The sequence below is a fragment of the Musa acuminata genome, chromosome BXJ2-5 (assembly GCF_036884655.1).
Source record: "Musa acuminata AAA Group cultivar baxijiao chromosome BXJ2-5, Cavendish_Baxijiao_AAA, whole genome shotgun sequence".
NCBI lineage: Eukaryota > Viridiplantae > Streptophyta > Magnoliopsida > Zingiberales > Musaceae > Musa > Musa acuminata.
The window spans coordinates 47,782,785-47,804,031 of NC_088342.1; the positions used below are offsets into that span (position 1 = coordinate 47,782,785).

Genomic DNA, 21,247 nt, shown 5'->3' on the forward strand with positions numbered 1-21,247 from the left:
GACGCCCCGAGATGTGGGCCATGACAAGTGGATCGACTATAGCCAGGAGTTTGCCAGAAGCTTCTGGAAGCCCACAGGCCCACCTCGGGGAAAGCGGCGGCATCTGCGGCCACCGGTCACCCACGTGGCATCTCCGATTGGACGCGAACGGTGGGTGACGTGGGTTCGTTTCCCCCAATGGGCCTAGTTTTCATGTGGCTGGCCTCGGAAGCTTCGAGAAAAAACGTGTGGCATTATTATTGTTATTATTATTGTGAGAGAGAGAGAGATTTCGTGAGATTGGAGTTTGATTGCAACGTGAGGGGCGAACGGGGACACCGATGTCACTCGAGTACGAGGTATCCTCGCGTCGAGCGGAGAGGGCCGTGAGATCCCGACTTCGTTAGACACCTCTCGAGTTTAATCTCCTCTCTCTCTCTCTCTCTCTCTCTCTCCCCCCTTCGTCCTCAATAAGATCGCTTCCTCTCTCGATGCCTTCGTGCTCCCCATTCCCCCGTCGGGCCACCAGGAATAACGCAGTAGGGAAGTCTTCCTCAAAAGGTTAGTGTTTATAAGATCTTCTATTTTTGTCGATAAATACGTCTCTCTTTTGCCGATCTCCCGGTGCGGTATAGCGGCAAGAGAGGCAATACGTCTCGGATGATCGTTTTTGGTGTGATTAGCAGAAGATTTCTGTAGCGGGACGGTAAGAAAGAGATTCGAACAGGTGTTCCAAGATCATCGTTAACATCATCGATGACCTCCACCACCGAATGCTGAAGGGTGAACGGCGCCGGCAGATGCTATTTGTGTAAACTTCATTTGCATCCGTCTCTGTTGTACGATCACATCCAGGCTATACCTTCGATGCGAACCAAAGACGGGCTTTACCTTTCTTCTGAAACGTCAGAATGCAGTCCGTCGAACCCACCAAGTCAGAGGCCATGGGAATTGTTCCTAAGGGCCTATACGTTGGTTGGGTTCGAGCCCAATTGAATCCGAGTCGAAGTGAACCCCCGAGCCTCGACCCCTTCGCCTAGCAATAGGAGGAGGGAGCCGGTCTCGATCAAATCCAAGTATGAAGGCTGTCGGCGAGTTCGGGGAGCTCAAACCGCTCCTCCTCAGGATCTCCGCCGTCGCCGCCGCCTGCTTGGCCGCCTTCTTCTTCGGCAAGCACTGGTCTTCCGCCTCCTACCCCCAGCTCCCCTTCTACCCCCGCTTCCCCGTCGTGTCCTCCTTCGACAGCGCCACGCCCTACGTCGCCATCTCCCCCAACGCTCACTTCTCCGCAGACGTCTCCTCCCTGATCTCCTCCTTATCGCCTCCTCTCCATGCAGCCTCTCCGGCCATCCCTTCCCACCCTCCGCCCCCACCCCCGCCTCCTCCGCAACTCCCAGAAAGAATCGGGGTCGTAGACGACGAAGGGAACATGAGAGACGATTTCGATGTGGGCGCGCTGGACTCAGAAGTGGTGGATGTCTTCGACGAGGTGAATGGGACTAGCAAGGATAGCGAAGGGGAGGACACGAGGGTTAGGGTTGGGATCAACAAGTTTAAAGTGTGCCCCAGTAGCATGTCGGAGTATATTCCGTGCTTGGATAACGCGGAGGCAATAGAGAGGTTGCAGTCTACGATAAGAGGGGAAAAATTCGAGCGGCATTGTCCTGAGCAGAGCAAGGGGTTGAATTGCTTGGTTCAGGCGCCCAAGGATTACAAAACGCCGATCCCTTGGCCCAGAAGCAGAGATGAGGTTTTCTTTCTCTTGACCTGCTTCTTCAGGCTCCCCAATTTTCTAAGAAATAGTCTTAACCGTTAATAGTCTTAAGGTCTCAGTTGTTTCTAGTTGTCACTCTAAACAGTCCTACTCGTCTGTTGCTCATGGAAGTTCAGTCCCACGGTCAGTCATAGATTAGTAGTTGCATATCATTTTTCTCAATTCCTCTGCAACTTCAGATTATATAATCTCATGTTTTATTGTTAATCGTGTGCAACTGGGAAGTGCAGTGGGAGTTGACGAATATGATATACTTTTAACTTTCTTGTTTGCACCGTTTTTATCATCATATTATGGAGACCTGGATCAGAGTTGGAAACAAGATCCATTTAATCCATTACAAAGCTTACAAATCCCCTGAAGCACGCATGTAGCTTCACAAGAGGAGTATCAAGCATGCATATAGTGTAGAATATCGTGCTCACAAAGTAAATATATTGACTGGTATACAGACATAAGTTATACTTTTTAATTATCAACAAAAAAAAATCCGGGTGGGATGAGACACAAGAAGCTTGAGGCTTCAGTTCCTTCATTTAATTTGTGTGCAAGGATCTGGAAAACAAGCCATTTGTTAGAAAAACAACACCACAGGTGTTCATCGCTCAATTATCTAGATTCAGTCAGGTAGGTGAGATCCAGAACTTCGATTTAAAGTTCATGCCACAAGTCCTATTTTAAGTTAGGTGAGAAGCTAGTGATTCATTTTATTGTGCTAAAAGCCATCGATTTAAATTAACACGAGACTAAGCACACTCATAAAAAGAATATGGAATAAATTCTTTCTAGGGCTAACAAAAATTTGAAACTCAATCTTATGGTATTTTCATACAATTCAGTAATTACATCTAATTTCCTTAATCTCGGATTTAAAGGCATTAAAGTGAACGGTAGGCAAATCAAAGGCTATTCTTTTACCCCTCTTCTATGACCATGATGTGAATTTTGGTTTCTGGAACAAAATTCAAATCAGACTTTCCTTTATGATGTCAGTAGCCATGCATTTTATTTTCACAGATTAATGAACATGATTATTGCTGAGCATAGCATCATATGAGAGTTCTAAAAGAATTTATCAGTAAACTTCTCTTTTTGAAGTTTCTTTAGCTATAAGTTCTATAAACATTGAATATGACTACTGGACATGTTCCCGAATATTTATGCCATGGCCAAGAACTCAATGTAAATTGACGAGGTTTATCACCACACTAAAACTTATGGGTTCAATTAACTACATAAATGTTGTCTTACATGAGGATTAAGGGTTATGATCATTCTAATGTATGTGAAACAACGGTAAGGGTGAAGATGAATTAGCGCCTTATAACTTTATGGGAACTTAATAAATTTAAGAGATGCAAAATCTTGAAACAGTTACCAAAAGATGATATATCATAAGAATAACCTTATGTCATTCTTATAACTGATGCTTATTATGATATTCTAGTTTCTCTAACCAAGCAACCTTTTCTTCCTAAAAGTTCTTTAAGATTCAGTTTGCTGATTTGTGGAAGTTGCAAATAAGCAGACTGATGTTCTAGTTGGTGTGCAACTAAGAGTTCCTTTATGTGCGGCCGAACTGCACTTTGAAGATTATTCAACAATTAGACTGTTGTTCATTGCAAAAATTTCATAGGCAAATTTTTGTTTCACATGGCACTTTGATATGTTCTTAGATTTTTAGTATTTAATTATTCCAGGTATGGTTTAGCAATGTACCTCACACACGCTTGGTTGAAGATAAAGGAGGTCAAAATTGGATTACAAAAGTTAAAGACAAATTCAAATTTCCTGGAGGTGGAACTCAGTTTATTCATGGGGCAGATCAGTATTTGAATCAGATCTCTAAGGTATTTTAGTTTTCTTGAGATACCAAATTCTGGATCTTTTCTTAAGCTTTTTTTCTTTTCTTCTAAATGTTTTTTTTCTACCTGACTGTACAGATGGTTCCAGATATTGCATTTGGTTACCATACAAGAGTAGCTCTTGATATTGGTTGTGGAGTAGCAAGTTTTGGTGCTTTCTTACTCTCCCGAAATGTGATCACCTTGTCAATAGCTCCAAAAGATGTTCATGAGAATCAGATTCAGTTTGCTCTTGAACGGGGTGTGCCAGCAATGGTGGCAGCTTTTGCAACTCGTCGATTGTTATATCCAAGTCAGGCATTTGACTTAATTCATTGTTCAAGATGTAGAATAAATTGGACCCGTGATGGTATGTGACAGTGTCATTTTTACTCACTTCTTAGCTTGCAATAGTTCAACTTAAAAATCAACATGCCATATACCATCGTTCAATAGTTGTTGTCTGTATCCACGAGTACCATGACTTGAATGGCATATTATTTTTAACTTGGACATAAGCATTTTGGACAAATTATTTTGTTAACAAGTTGGTGTCAATTATCCTGTTGGGCCTGGTCATAATTTGAGGTCTATGAATTTGTATGTTTTATATTTATAGTTTTTCACAATTCTTGGTTTCCAATAACTGAAATTCAGAATCCACCAATATGTAAAACTCGTCAAAGATTTTAACCAATAGGGAATGGTACAAAACTTCCTTTGATTGCCAGACCTCTCTTGGAACTGCTTTTCTAATTTGTTTTCTACTTTTGATGAAGATGGAATCCTGCTTCTTGAGGTCAACAGAATGCTAAGAGCTGGAGGTTACTTTGTTTGGGCAGCACAACCAGTTTATAAACATGAAGCGAGCCAACAGAAGGCTTGGCTAGGTATATCCATATTGTACAATTTTCTAAAGAAATTTATAGTGTGACCGATTCTATGTTTAGAATCAATCTGGTTGCAGATTGTGAATGTGAAGGTTCTGTGAATCAACTCTGATTTATTTTATAAACCACATCTGCTGTGGCCAAAACTTGATCACATCTTTGTAATGTTTTCTTAATTATCCTACTCAACCATCCAAAGCTGTTCAAAACTGCATAAAGCTGCTTCTCGTGTTTCTTATTTCCTAAAGTTAAGTTTTTTTCTGCATTCATCAGATGCTACATTGGTCAATGAATCATTTTTTGCTGAGTCTTAGTTTGTTTTACTTCAGTAGCTTATTTTTATTTTTGCTCTTGTGCATTATGCCTAATGGATTAAGGGAATATCTATAAATACTTTAATCATGATGTTGGTTTTATACTGTTGATTTGAATCTTGGTGAGAGAGATTATCTTTCACAGTGACAAGTTTTGTTCATTTTTCTATTTCATTCTTTATAAAAAAAATATTTCATATTTTTGTATGGTGAATGGTCATGTAGATCACACTCTAGACTGAATGCTGTAAGTACATTTTATTGGAGTTAAATTGAGACTGACTTATAGGTTGTCCAAATTATGGTCATTTTGGCTTCCTAGTTTCAGGGTTTTCCTGGTAACAGTGTCACTCAAATTCATGACAGGCTAATGTTCATAGTATGTGATTCACTAATTTTATATGTAAAGGGATAACTTGTTCTTTGAAAAGGATTGGTCCAACTGAAAATTTTGCCAGCAATGGGCTCTTCCCTTGATGATCAGAGTTCTGTATCATATCTGTTACAAAATTTGAGGTACATAAATTGTTCCCAGCTTCATGGAATTTCTCTTTAGATTACCGTACAAACTTATAGTTTTGATTTTTCATATTGAACAAGAACCATCAGGTATGCATATTGCAAGTCAGAAACCTTCAGTTATAATTATTGTGGGTGCTTGTTGTAGTGCATACATTATCATTCATTTGGTCCTCCTTTTTGGTTGACCTGCTTCTACAATCAAAATTATCACATCTAAATTAAGAGTCAGCATTCTGTTTCCATGTTTAACTCATTCTATCATGCACTAATTTCCTTTTGCTATTTATGCTCACAAGTTTAGTTTATGTATAGAGATGCAGGACCTTGCAGCTAGGATTTGTTGGGAACTTGTAAAGAAGGAAGGATATATTGCAATATGGCGGAAGCCTTTAAGCAATACATGCTATGAGAGTCGTGATTCTGGAGCTCAACCTCCATTATGTAATGCAGATGATGATCCAGACAACGTTTGGTATTTGTCAAACCTTTTGCCTTTAATTCTGCTTAATTAAGGGAACCGGTCCACAGCAAGCTATCATTTTTGTGTAGTGGCCCCTCACTCCCTCAGGATAACATGGACAGTTGAGGAATTGTTGACGGATCAGCATATCCATATATATTCTTTATGTATTCTAAGAATTTGTGATGCCAATATTGCTGATAACAGGATATTTTCTTGAGCCCAATGCAAAATGCATTCTGTCTTGTTGACCTTTGTTTCATAAAGTAATCTGTAGATTTTGCTTGCAAATATTTATTATCTTGAATATATTTCATTGCTCGAGACTCCAGCTGGTGTTTTGTTACTTGGGGTACTTGTTTGAAATTTTTTATACATGATATACCAATGAATATTCGGAGTTATCTCCCACAGGAGATTGAAAATTTGTGGTCTAAGTGGAACTTTCCATATTTATATTTATTTTTTGCTTGGCTTTGTTCCCATTCCTTCGACAACCTAGAACATCTAAATTGAATAAGGAGATTCTCAAGCTGATTTCCATGTTGACTCAATACTTTATTTAACATCATGTGGATTCTTTAGAATTTCTAGTTTCTAGAGAGTCTGCATTCCCGGAAGATGAGTTAGGAAAATATGGGATTGAACATCTAGGTTCTTTGACACCAGTAGAGATATTTTTTTTCTTAAATTTAGCTATTACTGTTGCAATTCTTTCTTGTTCTAATTGGTTCTGCATATTCTGCAGGTATGTAAACATGACGGCATGCATAAGCAGACTTCCTGAGATTGGATATGGAGCAAATGTTTCAACGTGGCCTGCCCGTCTGCAGGAGCCACCACAAAGACTTCAAGCTGTTGTGATGGATGCTTATATAGCAAAAAATGAGCTCTTTATGGCGGAATCGAGATATTGGGATGACATACTTGCAAGCTATGTTCGTGCTTTTCATTGGAAAAAAATGAAGCTGCGGAATGTAATGGATATGAGGGCTGGATTTGGAGGGTATTTTCTTTTTCCCATTAGAGGAATTAACCAGAAAAAAAATCTATAATTTGAATGTGATTTAGAAGGGTATATTGAGGTGTATAATAGTATGTATGGATCAATTGTCCACAAAATCCAAGATGGCATACTGTTATGGCTACATAATTAACATAAAGCAAGTCAGGTCAAACTTTAAAATGGATAAGGTTATTGTTTCCACTGAAGTATTTTGTGCCACTCCATTGATCATCATAAGGTCATTTTTTTGAAAACATATTTAATTGAATTTTTCGTTAGAATCTTTATTTTTTCCCTCATGTTTTACAGAATAGTAATGTTGAATGCTGCAGAGTCTTATTAAGATAATATGCACATAGTAGAAGGCACTTGGACTTTGGATAGTAATATCTTGTCCTATGAAAATATATTATATTTATAGTCTTATTAACAACAAAGAGAAACAAGCACCATCTTCATGCTTTTAAATCCATGTAGCTCAAACTGAATCCCTTGAATGGCATACTTTGTGTTGCAATGCTCAGTTTAACTGATCAGCCATCATAAACTTTAATTGCAGGTTTGGTTCCGCATTAATCAACCATCAAATCGATTGCTGGGTGATGAATGTTGTCCCTAATAGTGGACCCAACACATTACCTGTAATATATGATCGGGGACTTGTAGGAGTTACTCATGACTGGTATGGTCCATCGTTTTTTATGCTTATTGCACAAAAATGTTTGCTATATTTCCAGCCTCAAAGATGGTAGACCAGGAACAATTTCTTTGCTGGATAGAGAGGTAGATAGAGAGGACAATTTCACCGCTAGATTAAGATGTATGATTAGCCTAAAAAATGTTTGCTATCTTTCTATCTACCTCTCTATCTGTCTGGCTATCTGTCTATTCACACACCACCTACCACAGAGATATGCGCACAGGTTTGCTGTCGCTTCTTGTGTACTGGTGTGAATATTTTGCTGACACTTTTAGACTGCAGGTGTGAACCATTTGATACGTATCCAAGAACTTATGATCTACTGCATGCGTTTGGCCTCTTCTCCGAAGAGCAGAAAAGGTAAGTGATTATTTCATTTTGATTAATATTTTTCACAATCTCAAAGTTCTCTTTGTCAATTCATTTGTCTGTTATATTGCATCGCTTTCCTTCCCTTTCCCCCCTACTTTTATCTGCAGAAAGGTCTTGTAGTTGAAAGTTACATGGACTATGTGGTCAGTTAGGATAACATGTAGATGTAATCTACTTGGAAAATGAACTCACTATTCCAAGATGTATTCATGATTGACCTTAATTTTTCCTTCACAATTTTCAGTAATAAACTGGTTCAAAACCAATTTGGCATTGAATTGATGGTTCTCATCAGTCAGTTGATATGAAATTGGCACGAAAATATATCTCTTCTGTTGCACATAAAGAATTAGGTTGCTCTATCTTACTTCACTGCTAGATTTATGATAACGATTTTTTTGTTCTAATCATACATTCAGGTGCAACATCACTAGCATCTTGCTGGAGATGGACCGCATGCTAAGACCTGGTGGGCATGCTTATATTCGTGATTTGAAATACATTATCAACGACATTCAACAAATCGCAGAGGCCATGGGATGGCGGACGAATCTCCGTGATACAGCCGAAGGCCCATATGCGAGCAGGAAGATTTTGATGTGCCAGAAACACTGAAACTGAAACAGATGTGGTTTTGTGAAGAGCTCATCATGTACGGCCTGTGGTTTCGAAGTGTTTCTAGCTCTTCTGCGAGTTCAACCGTATGTTTATTCCACAGAATAAGGACCAAATGCTGGTGGCAGGAGCCATTGCTGTACACAGGTAAATTAGGTAACTAAATGAACATATGTTTATTGATTATATTAGTTTCTGATCATTAAGCTCAATCCATGGTCATCGGAAACATCCTCCTGTAATCTTGGTCTCCCAAGTTTCCACACTCCTTGCCTAAATTCTACAATAGACTGGTTGTTCTCATGCTTAAAGTAGCGTCCCGTGCCACCTCAAGATATATCAGTTGTTTTTTTTTTTTTTTTTTTTGTCTTTTTCCTCAAAAGTCTCAATTAGGATAAACTTGAGGTGGACTTATCTTTGACAAATAAGATCAGATGCTAATTTTGTTTAATCATCGACTATGCATATTTATATCTTGCAATATGTTTGTTTAAAAGAGTTGAATTATCAGTTCATATATAGTCGAATTGCTGATGATTTGTTTAGAAATTATAGTCGATGAATTGTTGAAATTATCAGTTCATATATAGTGGAACTATATATAGGGAAGCTAATGATTTGTTTAATCTTTGAATTGTCAGTTCATACGAGTTAGAATTATAGTCGAATTGTCTGTTATTTATATATGGATTAGAAATTTGTATGAATTAAGCGACATATGCGCTAATGCTACGATCAGGTAAATTTCTTTTATTCCCAAAAGATTTTGCTACTCTTTTGCCCACGTAAATTAATGAGGTTTATTTTGATGCCCCTATGTAGGAATCTTAAAGAGTTGGCTTGAATTAATTAAATCGACATGAAAAAGACTTCCGTTATGACATAAGATCAGATTAATCAGAGGTCGTGGACGGCTTTGATGCGTTCGATATTACATGAACGTTTCGATGACGAAGGAAGCTCTTTCCTCCATAAGCGTAGCTCACTCTGCAATCCAAAGGTCAAAAAGTATGTTCTCTTCCCCCCATTGGCTCTATGATCTGTGGATCGCTTGGCGTCAGCCATATGTTATCGGATGATATGATACGTGTGACGAGAGATGCATTTGACCAACCGAGCATTGGTGGGATATGTTATTTGGGAACGAGCATAGTCTTTCTTATGCTGATAGCAACAACAAATACTACCCATCATCTAAATAAAATATATCGACAATTATAATCGACAAATAGAACAACAAAAAAGTGCATTCTGACCAACTCACTAGTATGCCTCGTCCTCACTCTTTCGTCTTTCTCCACCACCAACCAATCATGAAGTTGCAAGGCAACCTAATTCTTGATCGTAATCGTAACTCAGGATTATAATAATAATAGAAGATAAAGAAAACCCACGGCTTGGGGGTGTCACCTAGTCGTCGTCGCCGTCGCCGTCGCCGTCGCCGTCCTCCTCCGCTTTGGCTTGCTTCGCAGGTCGATGACCACCACGCTGATGTTATCCGCGCTCTGCCTCGCCAAGGCCAGCTTAGTCAGCAGTATAGCGGCGTCCGAGCACAACGAATCACCACCGCCGCCTCCTTCCTCCTCTTCGTCGTCGCCGCCCCCCCGCAGGCACATCCTTGCGATGCCACAGGCCGTCTCATTGCTCACCACGTCCCACAGCCCGTCGCTCGCCAGGATCAGGCACTCGTCGCCTTCCTCCCTCTCCGTCACCGTCACCTCCGGCTCCGACACCACGTACGGCTTCAAATAGCTGTCTCCTGTTCCGTGGTTCATGTTTTTAGCGCCCACGATCTTCCCCAAACACAGCAGCAGCAGCAGCAGCAGGAGAGGGGTGTAGGGAATAGACTTGAGTAGATTCCCAGCTTACCTATGGCTCGAGACATGGCGAGAACTCCGAGAACCCTCGCCCCGTCCCAATAGATCACCCGGCCCCCGATGGCTTCGATTCGCTGCAGCTCGTCCTCCCGGTCCGGCTGCCAGATTTACACCAATTTCGTCGGTTCAAATCGTTACTTGGTCGCTCACTGGTGGGCTAAAGCTGAAAGACGAAAAAGGAGAGATTTGTTTTCTCCTCTCCTCTTAGTACCTTGTGATCGGAGGAGATGGGGATGGGCGCGCCGTTGCGGCAGAGGACGGCGCGGGAGTCGCCGCAGTTGGCGACGACGATCCGGGTAGGGCCGATGACGGCGACTACGGCTGTGGACCCCACGTGCTCGCACCTCGGCGGCTGGAGCTCGCACCGGCAGTCCGGGCTCGGTCGCCTGCCGCCACCGTCCACAGCCTCCGAGTCCATCCGGGCGAAGCTCCTCTCCATCGCCACCCTCCATGCCTGCGACGGCGTGCCGGCACACGGCGCCAGCGTCTCCACCTCCTCCGCCACCACCTCGTGCATCCGATCCTTACAGACCGAGGCCACCTGTATGGGGCAGAAGAACAGATCAGCGATCGGAGAAGAGCTGAGAATAGTGAGGAAGAGAGTTGGAACGGAGTAAGGGCGGTATCCCACGTGGGAGCAGCCATGGCCATCAAAGACGCCGAAGAAATGGTGCCTCGCTGGTACTCGATGGTCTCCCCCAACGAAATCGGGACGAATGGAAACGGCGTCCTCCATGTCCCTCCTCCGCCCGCATACCGCCGCCATCCCGAACCTCGGGAAACGATCGGACAGATCCAATTCCTCCGGCGCGGCCACAGTATGCTGGGGACTGGAGCCCCCACCCGACGTCGACCCGGATTTCTCCGCGCTCCCTGCAGCGGCGCCGCCGTCCATCCTCTGCCGCTTTCCACTTGGTTCGTCCTCCACCGCTGGTGCCTCCGACTCCGCGTCGAACCTGAGCCGCCGGATCTCCATCCGGCGCCGCCTGGCCCCTCCCGATCCCGGCTCCGCGGACCTCATCGCCGCCGCCTCGGCGCCGCAGTTCACCACGCCACAACAGATATCCACCATTACCGAGGTACGCACGACGAAATTAAAACAAGGTATCGACCCGTTTCCTTTCTCTCTTTTCTTCGTCGCTTCGATTCCTTTCGAATTCGAATCGGTGGAAGATAAAAAGAGAGGACGGGGGAGGCGATGGTCGGCCGTGGTGGCAGAAACATACGTGTCATACTCGTAACCCCGACACCTCGAGACCTAGTTCGAGAGGGCGATGGATCCACCAAGGGTCCCACACGCAACACGTCGTCATCGCGAACCGAACGGCAGGCCGAACGAGAAACGTGTAGTTAAAGCATGCGTCACGGCTGGCTTCCACGTGCTTCGCTTTTCCCACCAGAACAGACGTATCGCTACCGTCCATCGCTGTCCGTCTGGTGTCTCTCGCTCCGCTGTCGGGACGCGTGGCAAGCGTCGTGGGTTTTTTCTCGCACGTTTGTGGTCCCCGAGGATCCTCGTTTCATTGTTCATACTCCAATCGATCGGTCGGCCAGGACTCGTCTGGCGCTTCGATCGAAGGGTCGCTGATCCCGCAACGTGGAACATCCAGCGCCTTACACGACTTCTTTTCCCCCATTTCTCCCCTCTTTTTTATGTGCGTGGGAACAGCGAACGTGGACGGGGCGAAGGGTACTTCCTATTCAAAGAAAACAATAAGAAAATTTGTATATAAATAAATAAATATATATATATATTATGGCGGTGGATTCTCGGTAGGACACGCGTCCCCACGTCACGTCACGTCACGTCGCTTCTTCCTTCCTTGTTTAATTCACAGATTCCATGTCTTCGTCGCAATAAATAAGATCTTGTTATAGATCTCGACCGCTGAAGACATTTGTCGTGGAAGATCCATCGGACATCGGTGTTGCTCGAGATGAGCGATCGATGATGCAGATCCTGGAGAGCTTACCAGGGCTTTTATCTTTTGCATCGACCTTTAGAGACGATTGATGAGAGGAAAGGCGTATATGAATACATACATACATACATGCATACATACATCAAGAAAATACATAAAAGAAAAAAAAATACACAAGATAGATAGATAAACATTAAAGAGGTTGGAATGATTTATGGACCATCAAAATTGTTTTGTCAGGTAAACAAAAAAAAATTCTCATGTTCAAATGAAACAGGAAATAGAAAACAAGCTTCCCTTCCCCGAAGGCCTAAACAGTCGACATTTGTACAGTCATACTATCGATTCTCCCTTTACAGCAGCCATAAAGACCAACTATTAATTATAACTCCTCTGCAAGGGAAGAAGTGGGGGAAGGGAGGCGCATCAGATACAGCAAACAGCATTCCGATAAAACCACTGTTCGCCTAAAGAATGTACAACTTCCAGCACAAACAACACTTTTCAGCCTCCTATATCAGCAGCCTTACCTAAAGCTGGGAGCTCACACTAGCCTCGGCAGCAGTACAATGTCATCCTCGTGCCATGGATGAGGCATGCTGCTGGCTCTGCAATCCAAGCCTCCTTTCTGCAAAACACAAACAAGTAGCGGGATCAGATGGAGAAGGAACAGGAGGTTAGAGGAGCAAAGCAATACCAGTGCCAGCAGTGGCAAAAAATAGTCAGCATGAGTTCCAGACAAGTCAATGCTGACGACATCGATATAAGTTATATCATGGTCTTTGGTAAATTACACCACTGGTGCTTTTTGATGATCGACTCAAAAACATTTTATCATATCTTACCATAGGCTTCTTTTCATGTGCCTTCTTCATGAAAATCTAACATGGCTGCTCGATAAGGGTTCGTTCCCTTACGAATCCGACATAAATGTCAACTGAATTTAGGGCACATCGAACTTGACTTAACTAGCCAACTAATGTGGGCAGGCCCGATGACTCTTTCTCGCCAACATTTGTCAGGTCAGCAAGCGAAGCCTACCATACACCTATACCAGCTTTTCATCGATGCTTACTATGGAAGCTGGCGATCAACTTGGTCGAAAGGTTAGTCAAGGTTTAGGGAGTAAATTGACCCAAAAAACAAAACAAAACAAAAAAAAAGCTTGGGGACCCTAAACGTCAAGGACTTCTACCTTTATCAACCCTTTGGTCTTTATTTAGCAAGTACAGGAAATATAATCAAACCTACTAAAGGGAAATCTAAAAGAGACTAGTATGCCTTACCCCCTGCGGCAACAAGTTTTTCTACACGTGCAACTATATGCTTTCCGTAAGTATATTTCTTCAGAGCGTTCAAGTGGACCTTTATCCGTGAGAGAATCAACTCACGTTGCTGATCATCACAAGTCTCCAGTACTTTCTGTACAACGTAGTTAGCAAACTGATCTTTCATCATGGCCTGACACCCACAGAGAGGAAAAAATAAGCACCATAGTCTTTTTTTTTTTTTTTCTGTCTAGTTTCCTATTCTATAAGTATCAGATTTCCAACAGATATCTAATAAGGAGAAAAAGAAAATTTTCAAACTGCATGAGCATTTTAAGGAAAAGGCTAGCCCCTGTAGCCATGTTCTTGAAACCAAATGCAGAATATTGGATCTAAATAATTTGGTAACCCCAGAAAACTGCATAATATCATAATTCAGAAAACATTTTGAGTGATAGGAGAAAGGAACCTGGAGGGGCTCATTCTCATCAGTTGAACCAAGCATCTCATTCACCAGAATCTGTCGTTCCTCAAGACTACCAAAAGTCAAACACTTTTCGACAACATTTGAGGCAAACTTCTGCAGACTCATCTGAACTATCTGTCCAGCTAACTTCTTAATGATGCAAGACCTCTCGCTAGGTTTCCCATGCTCCAAAACATGCTGTCAAAAAATTAATTTCAAATCTGAAGAAATTACAAGCATACAGAATAAAAACTGCAAATGCTGCACATGATGAAACATTAACTAAGAGATGAGCAAGTAAAACACAAGCCATGCAGGTTTCATGTATACATATTACACAAGCTGTAAAGAGGAACAGAACGGCAGAATATTTCTAGATCTTCAATAATGTACCAGTTTTCCTGAATTATTGTTTTTTGAACAGCAGAATCTTATTCTCTATCAAGCCTATCTGGATTTCTCCTTAACAAAGGAGCGAAAGATTGAGAAAATTATGTTACTCAAGTCCTCTCACTTAACCAAGAAAAGCAGAAAAACTCATGATCCAAACTATAGAATGAAATTATGATTCTTAAAAAACCAATGCTCTTTCATTATGAGTTGCCATTCATGCCACTTCAACTTGTTTGATAAATGTAACTCATGATTTTGGGTAAGAAATCAAAAGCAGAAAATCTCGGTAAAATATGGCCCACAAAACTTATATGCAGATGCCTATATAAGATTATCATCTAAAAGTATATCAAAAAATGACCTTGTGCAACTATGTTTTTTTCGTAATCACAAAAATATTTGCTCAAGGATATGCTATAGGGAAGAAAAACGTCCCTTTGGTACGTCATCACATTAGTTGAGCAGTGACAACAATTAGAAGGCACTGCATTGGTCATCGTGAACAATCACTAGGACACATAAAACTGCACAAAACTAACAGAAAACGTTATCTTAGATTGAAATTATGGAAGCTAAGAAGTGCTACTACTTGATAAAACATGAACCTTCTCTGATGCAAAATGTCGCTAACTGATGTATTTATGACAAGCATTAAAAAGATAATCCAGATAGAGAAGGAACCTGGACAACATAATTTCCGTACTGGTTTTGGGCCAACAAGCAAACTGATTGCAAGATCTCTCCCATCACAATCTGCTGAGTCTTATTGTCATCACAATACTCCAGGACTCTCTGAAACAAAAGAAATTTGTTAAGCATGAAGTACAGGCAGCAGCATGCACATAGCATCCATATTCTGAAGAATAATAAAACCCAAGGTCAATAAACCTGTATGACACGACAGCCATATGGATGAGTAGATAATGTCACAACTTGATCATAGAAGGTTGATATGATGAACTGAATTGCATCCTGGGGAACACACTCTATACATTTCTGAATAACATGGTTTCCATTCTGGTCACGTACACAACGCATGATGTGTCCATCAAGCTCCAAAACCATTTTTTTCTTCTGGTCCAAATCAGCGACTTCTATGGCCTGTGCAATAGGTCAATAAGTTGATTTTCCAACACTAACTAAGCTTTTAACAAGGAACTTAATGACCAGGAAGTCAAACAGGAGAAGAAGAACTCCAAATACAATTTATTAGCAAATGCTCTCTTCAAAAAAAAAAAAAAACTCGACATTGCTTTTCAATATAGAAAAGCTTAATTTCATCAGTTAAACGTGTATTCATTCAAATATGGGTGATGTGCATTATATGCTTTTGTCTCTCACATTGGTGTAGGATTTTGAAGTTTAATATTACAAGAGAGAAGAAAGTGACTAAAAGGTTTGTTTCCCATCACGGACAAATCTTCACAATCCAACTTTCTATGGAGTAACAACAAAAGTCACAAACATACGAAATCTCAAACAAAGAAATTTGAAATAATCAAGTCATCAAATGTATGGAGCTGTCTACGACTAAAATACCTTTTGAATTACCCGACAACCATACATTTGAAGGCTGAGAGCCAAAACATGTCCATTAAGCTGGTCAGCCAGTTCTCTTCTCTGAGCTGCAGATCCAAGCTCAAGAAACTAAAACAAGACCAAATGTAAGCTATTCTGGTACATATGGGTTACATAAATAATTTAAACTTGACAGTTAAAACTGTTGAAGAGTCTAATTGCTATACCTTCTGTACGACATAATTGCCAAAAACATCAGTCATCAAAGACAGAGCACGGGGCATGATTTCTTCAAAAACCATGTTTTTCTCTTCGCGTGTAGCTGTTTCAAGTTTCTGCTGTATAAAACGACTTCCATACTGGTCACCGCTGCACACATACACGAAAAATTAACAATTTCAATTGACACAATGACCATAACATACTCTAAGAAAATTAAAATGCAAACTAATACTTCAGATCACAGGTAAATGATGGCAAAATTAATTGGCCATTGTAAATGCAACCAGATGTGAACATTTAGTGGGATGATCTGACAATTCATTAGTTGCACAGTCCAATTTAACTTTATAGAAAAAAAAATGATTGCTTACAAAAATTCTAGAAAAATCTTTATTTAACTAAAGTTGATATTTTCTTACTCCATGTTAAATAAACTACAACTAGTTGTAACTATTTTCAAGGCATCTATTTAAGATTCTAACATGAACTTTAGTTAACAATTTGAAATTTATCCAACAATATTGCTAGCTAGACCTCTGTACTGCAGTAAACTAGCTGTTCTGTCAAAAAAAAAAAAGCATATAGACTTGAGAGTAGCATTTGAGTTCGAAATACCTAAACTCAACCACGTGGCCAGCAATCTCAGCAAGTTCAAAGCATCTGGTCTTATTGTTCTTGAACTCCTCTAAAAGTGAGGAAGGAAAATGTTCATCCATGTTACGAGTGGGATCAAAATGCCAAGCTCCCATGATACCTCCATTCAGATTTCTCAACCCGTAAGGAAACTGCATGGAGCGCTCAGCAAGCCTAAGAGGGCTGCCAGGTCCAACTGGGGAATCAATTTGTCCTGCTAAAGGGCTTCCTGGATATGCTAAACCCAGGGCAAAAGCAGGATTGGCATAGTAACCCTGATTCAGAGACCCAGATTTCCCAAGAAGAGGGATGCCATACTGTTTCTGCGATTGAAGTAATGATTCAATGTGAGCTTTCTGGATACCAGGTAAATCTGCACAAGAGTTGCCTGTGTAACCCCTCTCTATGGAAGAATCACCATAGGTAGCAGCAACTTGTGCAGTATATTCAGCAGCCCTAATATGCTGAACATAAAGAGGGTCATTAAGTTGTGCTCGGACAGCTGCTACTGCTGATTGATTACCAATTTGACTGATATTTTGCAAGTCCGTTAGGCCAGCTAAACTTGGTGGTGAAAAAATACCACATCCAAAAGCCCCGGTGTCCATAGCAAGAGATGCAATTGCTGAAGCAGAGGCAGCGCTTCCTAATAAAGGATTCATGGTTCCTGTGCCAATCTGATTCTGCAGGATTGAAGGAAATGAAGGATTAACAGCATAAGCACTCAATCCACTTCCAGAAAAAGCTGTGTCTACACTCTCAAGGTTCTGATAGTAACCAGATGAACCACCAGGACTAGCAACCAGAGGTAAAGGTGCTTTCACATATGAATTGGCAGACGACATAGTGGATCTGTGTGGTTCGCTTGGATCATTGACTCTCAAGCTTGAATTTCTTGCCTCCATCTTACATCCAGCAGTGGAATCAGTGTACAAAGACTTCAACGAATGTGGAGGAGAGGAAACTCTAAAAGAATGTGGATCGGAGTTCTTCATGATAGAGCGTGTTTCTTGATTGGCTAGAGAATCAAAAAAAAATTTCCGGTGATCATCCAACTCACTTTGAAGCTCTGATTGAGATACATTTGCAGCAGTTACTGCACCATCAGTTGACAAGCTAAAATGTGATAATGCAGCTATAAGGTCATCAGATTCAACTGCAGCCGATAGATTGACTTTGTCTTTGTGGCCATCGGCACCAACGCTCAGACCAAAAGGTGACGAACAAGGACTAGGGGCCCTTGCAACCAGCTGAGGGTCAGGAGTGGTGCTTTTCTCAAGGGATGGACCTTCAACAGCTGCAAAACCATGTGGAAGTCCATTGATGCACTGGACGTATTCACCAGTTTGCTGCCTGCCTAAAGCTAAGACTTGATTGTTTAAAGAAAACTGGGAATCAGCAGAACTTAATGCTTCAAGACTATTTGCATATGCATTACGACTTTGCGGGCGTGATGGATGGTTTGATTTGGGAGTTCTGCTCCCAAAGTCATCCTGAGAAAAATAACAGCAATATAACCAGAAGTATAAGTTGATCTATGATTCACACTGTCCATAAAAAAATGAAGTGAAAAAAGGCAAGAAGAAAGGAGAAAGATTTGACCAATTACAAATCCTAGGACAAAATAAATGAATGAAAATCATGAACATATGCAACTGCAAACTGCAACAAATAGATCTAGCACCTTACATATGCAACTGCAAACTGCAAAACCTTGAACAAGTAATGCATGATGACATAGGAGAAATGCTAGCAAACACAATAGATCTAGCACCTTCCAAATTATATGCACTTGCAAAAAATTGAGATTGCATAAGCAGCAATAGCGAAAAATCATGCCAAGTGCTGGAACTGCTTTTTTGTTTCAAAAAAAATACCAGCTATTAATGAATCATAATTCATAATGTGAACAAAGATAAAGACCAGTCACATTAAAAACTTCTGTTTACAACAACTCCAAATGGCACAGTTGTATTAAGTTTAGCCAATTTTGCAATTCAAAATTTTAATTAATAATCATTAATTGCTAGTGATATTACCTGGTTCAAGTTTCAGGAGATTTGGGATTGGGTTTAAACTAAATTCGGCCTCCTGGTGAACTCACTAACACATTCAAATCACTGATAGTATCATCCACATAACATACATAATGTTTTTGGACTGCTTTGCAACAATAACAACCAAGTTGTATGTCACTTGCAATCTGTCTCAAATAACGGACAATTTTAGACATCACAACGGGCAATTGTATTCGCTAATTCCATGTCCACTAAACACACTCCCAATCATTTTCCAGGAATCCAGCAGCATGGTATCTGATGAATACCGCAGTCTTATGGAGAATCATATTGGTCAAATGCCCAGACTAATATACATCGGAGCATAAAGGTAGCTGCACCTAATTTGAGATTCTTCACCAAAGGATCCTTCGTTTATAACCAAGACATGAAAGATCAGTTCGGTAAAAGCTCATGCCTTGTTAATTTTAGAGCAGGAGAATATGCGCTGTAAGCCAAAAGAAATGATATGTGGTGGAAAAGTTGCAACGTATGGTAAGAAGGAAAGAAGAAGAAAAACGAAATTTGGGATGCTAGAAATCACCTGAAGGGCATCAGCAAAGCTCTTCTGCCGACTGAGTGAAAGCCCGATCAACCCATCTCCACCATTATCCCGCCAATTCCCCGAGCAAGGGGCCTTCCTGGACTCCACAGCATGCTCCTGTGAATTAAACAGTGGCTGCTGGGAGAAAAGAGACATATCGACCTGTTCACCCCAACGGTTCGATTTCCTTCTATCTCCAATCCCATCGAGAACCGATCTCCCCGCCTGAAGCCTATGTGTCGACCTCCAGTCCTCTTTGGACAGCACCGGCGGTGGGAGCCGGGGATTCAGATTCACATGAGTATAGTAGTAAGAGAGGTAAGTCGGATTAGAACGGAGCTCCTCCTCGGATAAGAAACTATCTCCATTCTTCGGCTCCGACATATTCGGCACACCGGCGCCAACCTCCAGGCCAAAGAGCCCTCCGACGGCACTCAGGGACCCCTCCACGGTGGGAGGGGCGGAGCCGCTCCGAAAGATATTCAGCTCCCTCTCTCGATCGATCGCCTCTTGCCTCCTCTGCTCCCGAAGCAGCATCCCCAGTTCCTCCAAATCATCGCCGCCAAACCCATCCCCTCCGCTTCCGATCACAGAACGAACTCCCATCTCCGGCAGCACCGTCACAAGTATCTCATTGGCCAGTACAAGAACACAAAGAAAGATAGAACTAAACCTAAAAACCAACCGACGGGGAATAAAGAGCCAAAAAGACAAACTTTATCAGCTCCATGCCTCGAAAACCCAAAACCACTACGACTTGGAAAAAAGATTTGATCTTTCACCATTTAAAGTAGTCTTAACGATATGTTTCGATCGGAAAACCTCACATCCCAACCCCGGCAACGGGAAACCCGTAGCAGGCATAGTGATTCCTGGAGGCGTCCGGCAGGGCCAACGCCATATTTTCGTAAGGAATCCGAGAGACCAGGACAAAAAAGCTGCGATCTTTACAACTCCGAGCTAAAGGCGATCGCTGATCGGCGATCGATTAAGCCAATTCCCATAGAGAAAACACCGGGATACACAACACGAGCCACCCAGAGTCGGGAACGGTGACGAGCAGCGTCGAGATGGAAGCGAAAGGGGGGAGAGTGGGAGGAGACTGATAAAGCACAAAATGAAAACGATTCTGACCGTCTGATCCTGATGCGAACGGCCTCGATCGGACGAGGCGCACGCGAGATCGTTTAGGGTTTTTATTGCAAATATTTAATGTGGAAATGCGCTGAATCTATAGCGTCTTTAAAATATACATATATTTCGTCGGACATCGGAATGCGATGGATAGCTTTTTTTATTATTTTATCCATATAAAGTGTTGAAACTATTTTTATAACAATATTCTTAATTTTAAAAATATTCAAAATATTTTTCACTTATTATAGTATTTTAACATATTATAATGTTTTGATCATCATAATAAAAATACTATAAAACATATTTAAAAATATAATAAATTAATTAAATAAAATAAAAACACTAAAAACCATTTGATGTATCATACTATAATTCAAATACATATTTATAATAATTTATTAATAATATCACTAAAATAAAAATTAAAAATTAATTTATTATAGTATTTTAGTCACTATAATAAAATAGATCAAATTAGACTTGTAATCTCGATCAAACCAATTACATATGTTTTCTAATCAAGAGTACCATGTGACGATCAATTACCCTTTCACATGGAATAAAAATTTCCTATCAAATTAAGGGGTTAATTTATCTCTCGAATTAGCCCATTAATTTGATAGGAAATTTTAGATCTAAAAACTGAAATCAAGATGCCATGAAAAATAAATTTTATTTTATTTTATTTCCACGAGTGTCTTTAATCCGCTGTAACTAACTAACTAACTAACTTG

The 21,247-nt window shown here is 41.1% G+C and overlaps 3 protein-coding genes across 5 annotated transcripts; 1 reads left to right on the forward strand and 2 right to left on the reverse strand.

Annotated features, from left to right (window-relative positions):
• The first annotated feature begins 260 nt into the window (after positions 1-260).
• On the forward strand, positions 261-9,580 carry LOC135613170 (probable methyltransferase PMT11). Of its 2 annotated transcripts, XR_010487232.1 has the most exons (11): positions 261-540; positions 666-1,729; positions 3,454-3,603; positions 3,697-3,967; positions 4,377-4,487; positions 5,636-5,795; positions 6,532-6,789; positions 7,349-7,471; positions 7,772-7,849; positions 8,281-8,623; positions 9,299-9,580. XR_010487232.1 is itself a non-coding variant. In XM_065110235.1 (10 exons), the coding sequence occupies exons 2-10, from the start codon at positions 1,058-1,060 to the stop codon at positions 8,474-8,476; spliced, it is 2,019 nt and encodes a 672-aa protein (XP_064966307.1). In that variant the 5' UTR covers positions 261-540; positions 666-1,057; the 3' UTR covers positions 8,477-8,688. The 2 variants fall into 2 exon arrangements, 1 of the variants encoding a protein (XP_064966307.1); XM_065110235.1 differs by lacking the exon at positions 9,299-9,580 and having other exon boundaries at positions 8,281-8,688.
• Positions 9,581-9,671: 91 nt separating this feature from the next.
• Positions 9,672-12,081, reverse strand: LOC135613173 (probable protein phosphatase 2C 30). The gene is made up of 5 exons (XM_065110239.1): positions 10,985-12,081; positions 10,565-10,894; positions 10,346-10,451; positions 9,887-10,235; positions 9,672-9,807 (listed from the first exon to the last, which is right to left on the reverse strand). The coding sequence occupies exons 1-5, from the start codon at positions 11,423-11,425 to the stop codon at positions 9,756-9,758; spliced, it is 1,278 nt and encodes a 425-aa protein (XP_064966311.1). The 5' UTR covers positions 11,426-12,081; the 3' UTR covers positions 9,672-9,755.
• A 377-nt stretch (positions 12,082-12,458) lies between these two features.
• Positions 12,459-20,461, reverse strand: LOC135613169 (pumilio homolog 1-like). Of its 2 annotated transcripts, XM_065110233.1 has the most exons (9): positions 19,377-20,461; positions 16,758-18,268; positions 16,148-16,289; positions 15,942-16,049; positions 15,291-15,503; positions 15,084-15,194; positions 14,013-14,207; positions 13,562-13,736; positions 12,459-12,903 (listed from the first exon to the last, which is right to left on the reverse strand). In XM_065110233.1, the coding sequence occupies exons 1-9, from the start codon at positions 19,980-19,982 to the stop codon at positions 12,848-12,850; spliced, it is 3,117 nt and encodes a 1,038-aa protein (XP_064966305.1). In that variant the 5' UTR covers positions 19,983-20,461; the 3' UTR covers positions 12,459-12,847. The 2 variants fall into 2 exon arrangements, with proteins under 2 accessions (XP_064966305.1, XP_064966306.1); XM_065110234.1 differs by lacking the exon at positions 13,562-13,736.
• Positions 20,462-21,247: the final 786 nt, after the last annotated feature.

Coding starts and splice junctions, on each gene's coding strand:
- LOC135613173 (XM_065110239.1), bottom strand. CDS start 11,425: ATGGTGGATATCTGTTGTGGCGTGGTGAACTGCGGCGCCGAGGCGGCG. Junction 10,236..10,345: donor CGCCATGTCTCGAGCCATAG/GTAAGCTGGGAA, acceptor ACCACGGAACAG/GAGACAGCTATTTGAAGCCG. Junction 9,808..9,886: donor GCGACGGCGACGACGACTAG/GTGACACCCCCA, acceptor ATCAAGAATTAG/GTTGCCTTGCAACTTCATGA.
- LOC135613170 (XM_065110235.1), top strand. CDS start 1,058: ATGAAGGCTGTCGGCGAGTTCGGGGAGCTCAAACCGCTCCTCCTCAGG. Junction 1,730..3,453: donor GGCCCAGAAGCAGAGATGAG/GTTTTCTTTCTC, acceptor TAATTATTCCAG/GTATGGTTTAGCAATGTACC. Junction 7,850..8,280: donor TTCTCCGAAGAGCAGAAAAG/GTAAGTGATTAT, acceptor TCATACATTCAG/GTGCAACATCACTAGCATCT.
- LOC135613169 (XM_065110233.1), bottom strand. CDS start 19,982: ATGGGAGTTCGTTCTGTGATCGGAAGCGGAGGGGATGGGTTTGGCGGC. Junction 13,737..14,012: donor ATGAGAATGAGCCCCTCCAG/GTTCCTTTCTCC, acceptor TGTGGGTGTCAG/GCCATGATGAAAGATCAGTT. Junction 12,904..13,561: donor AAAACTTGTTGCCGCAGGGG/GTAAGGCATACT, acceptor TGTGTTTTGCAG/AAAGGAGGCTTGGATTGCAG.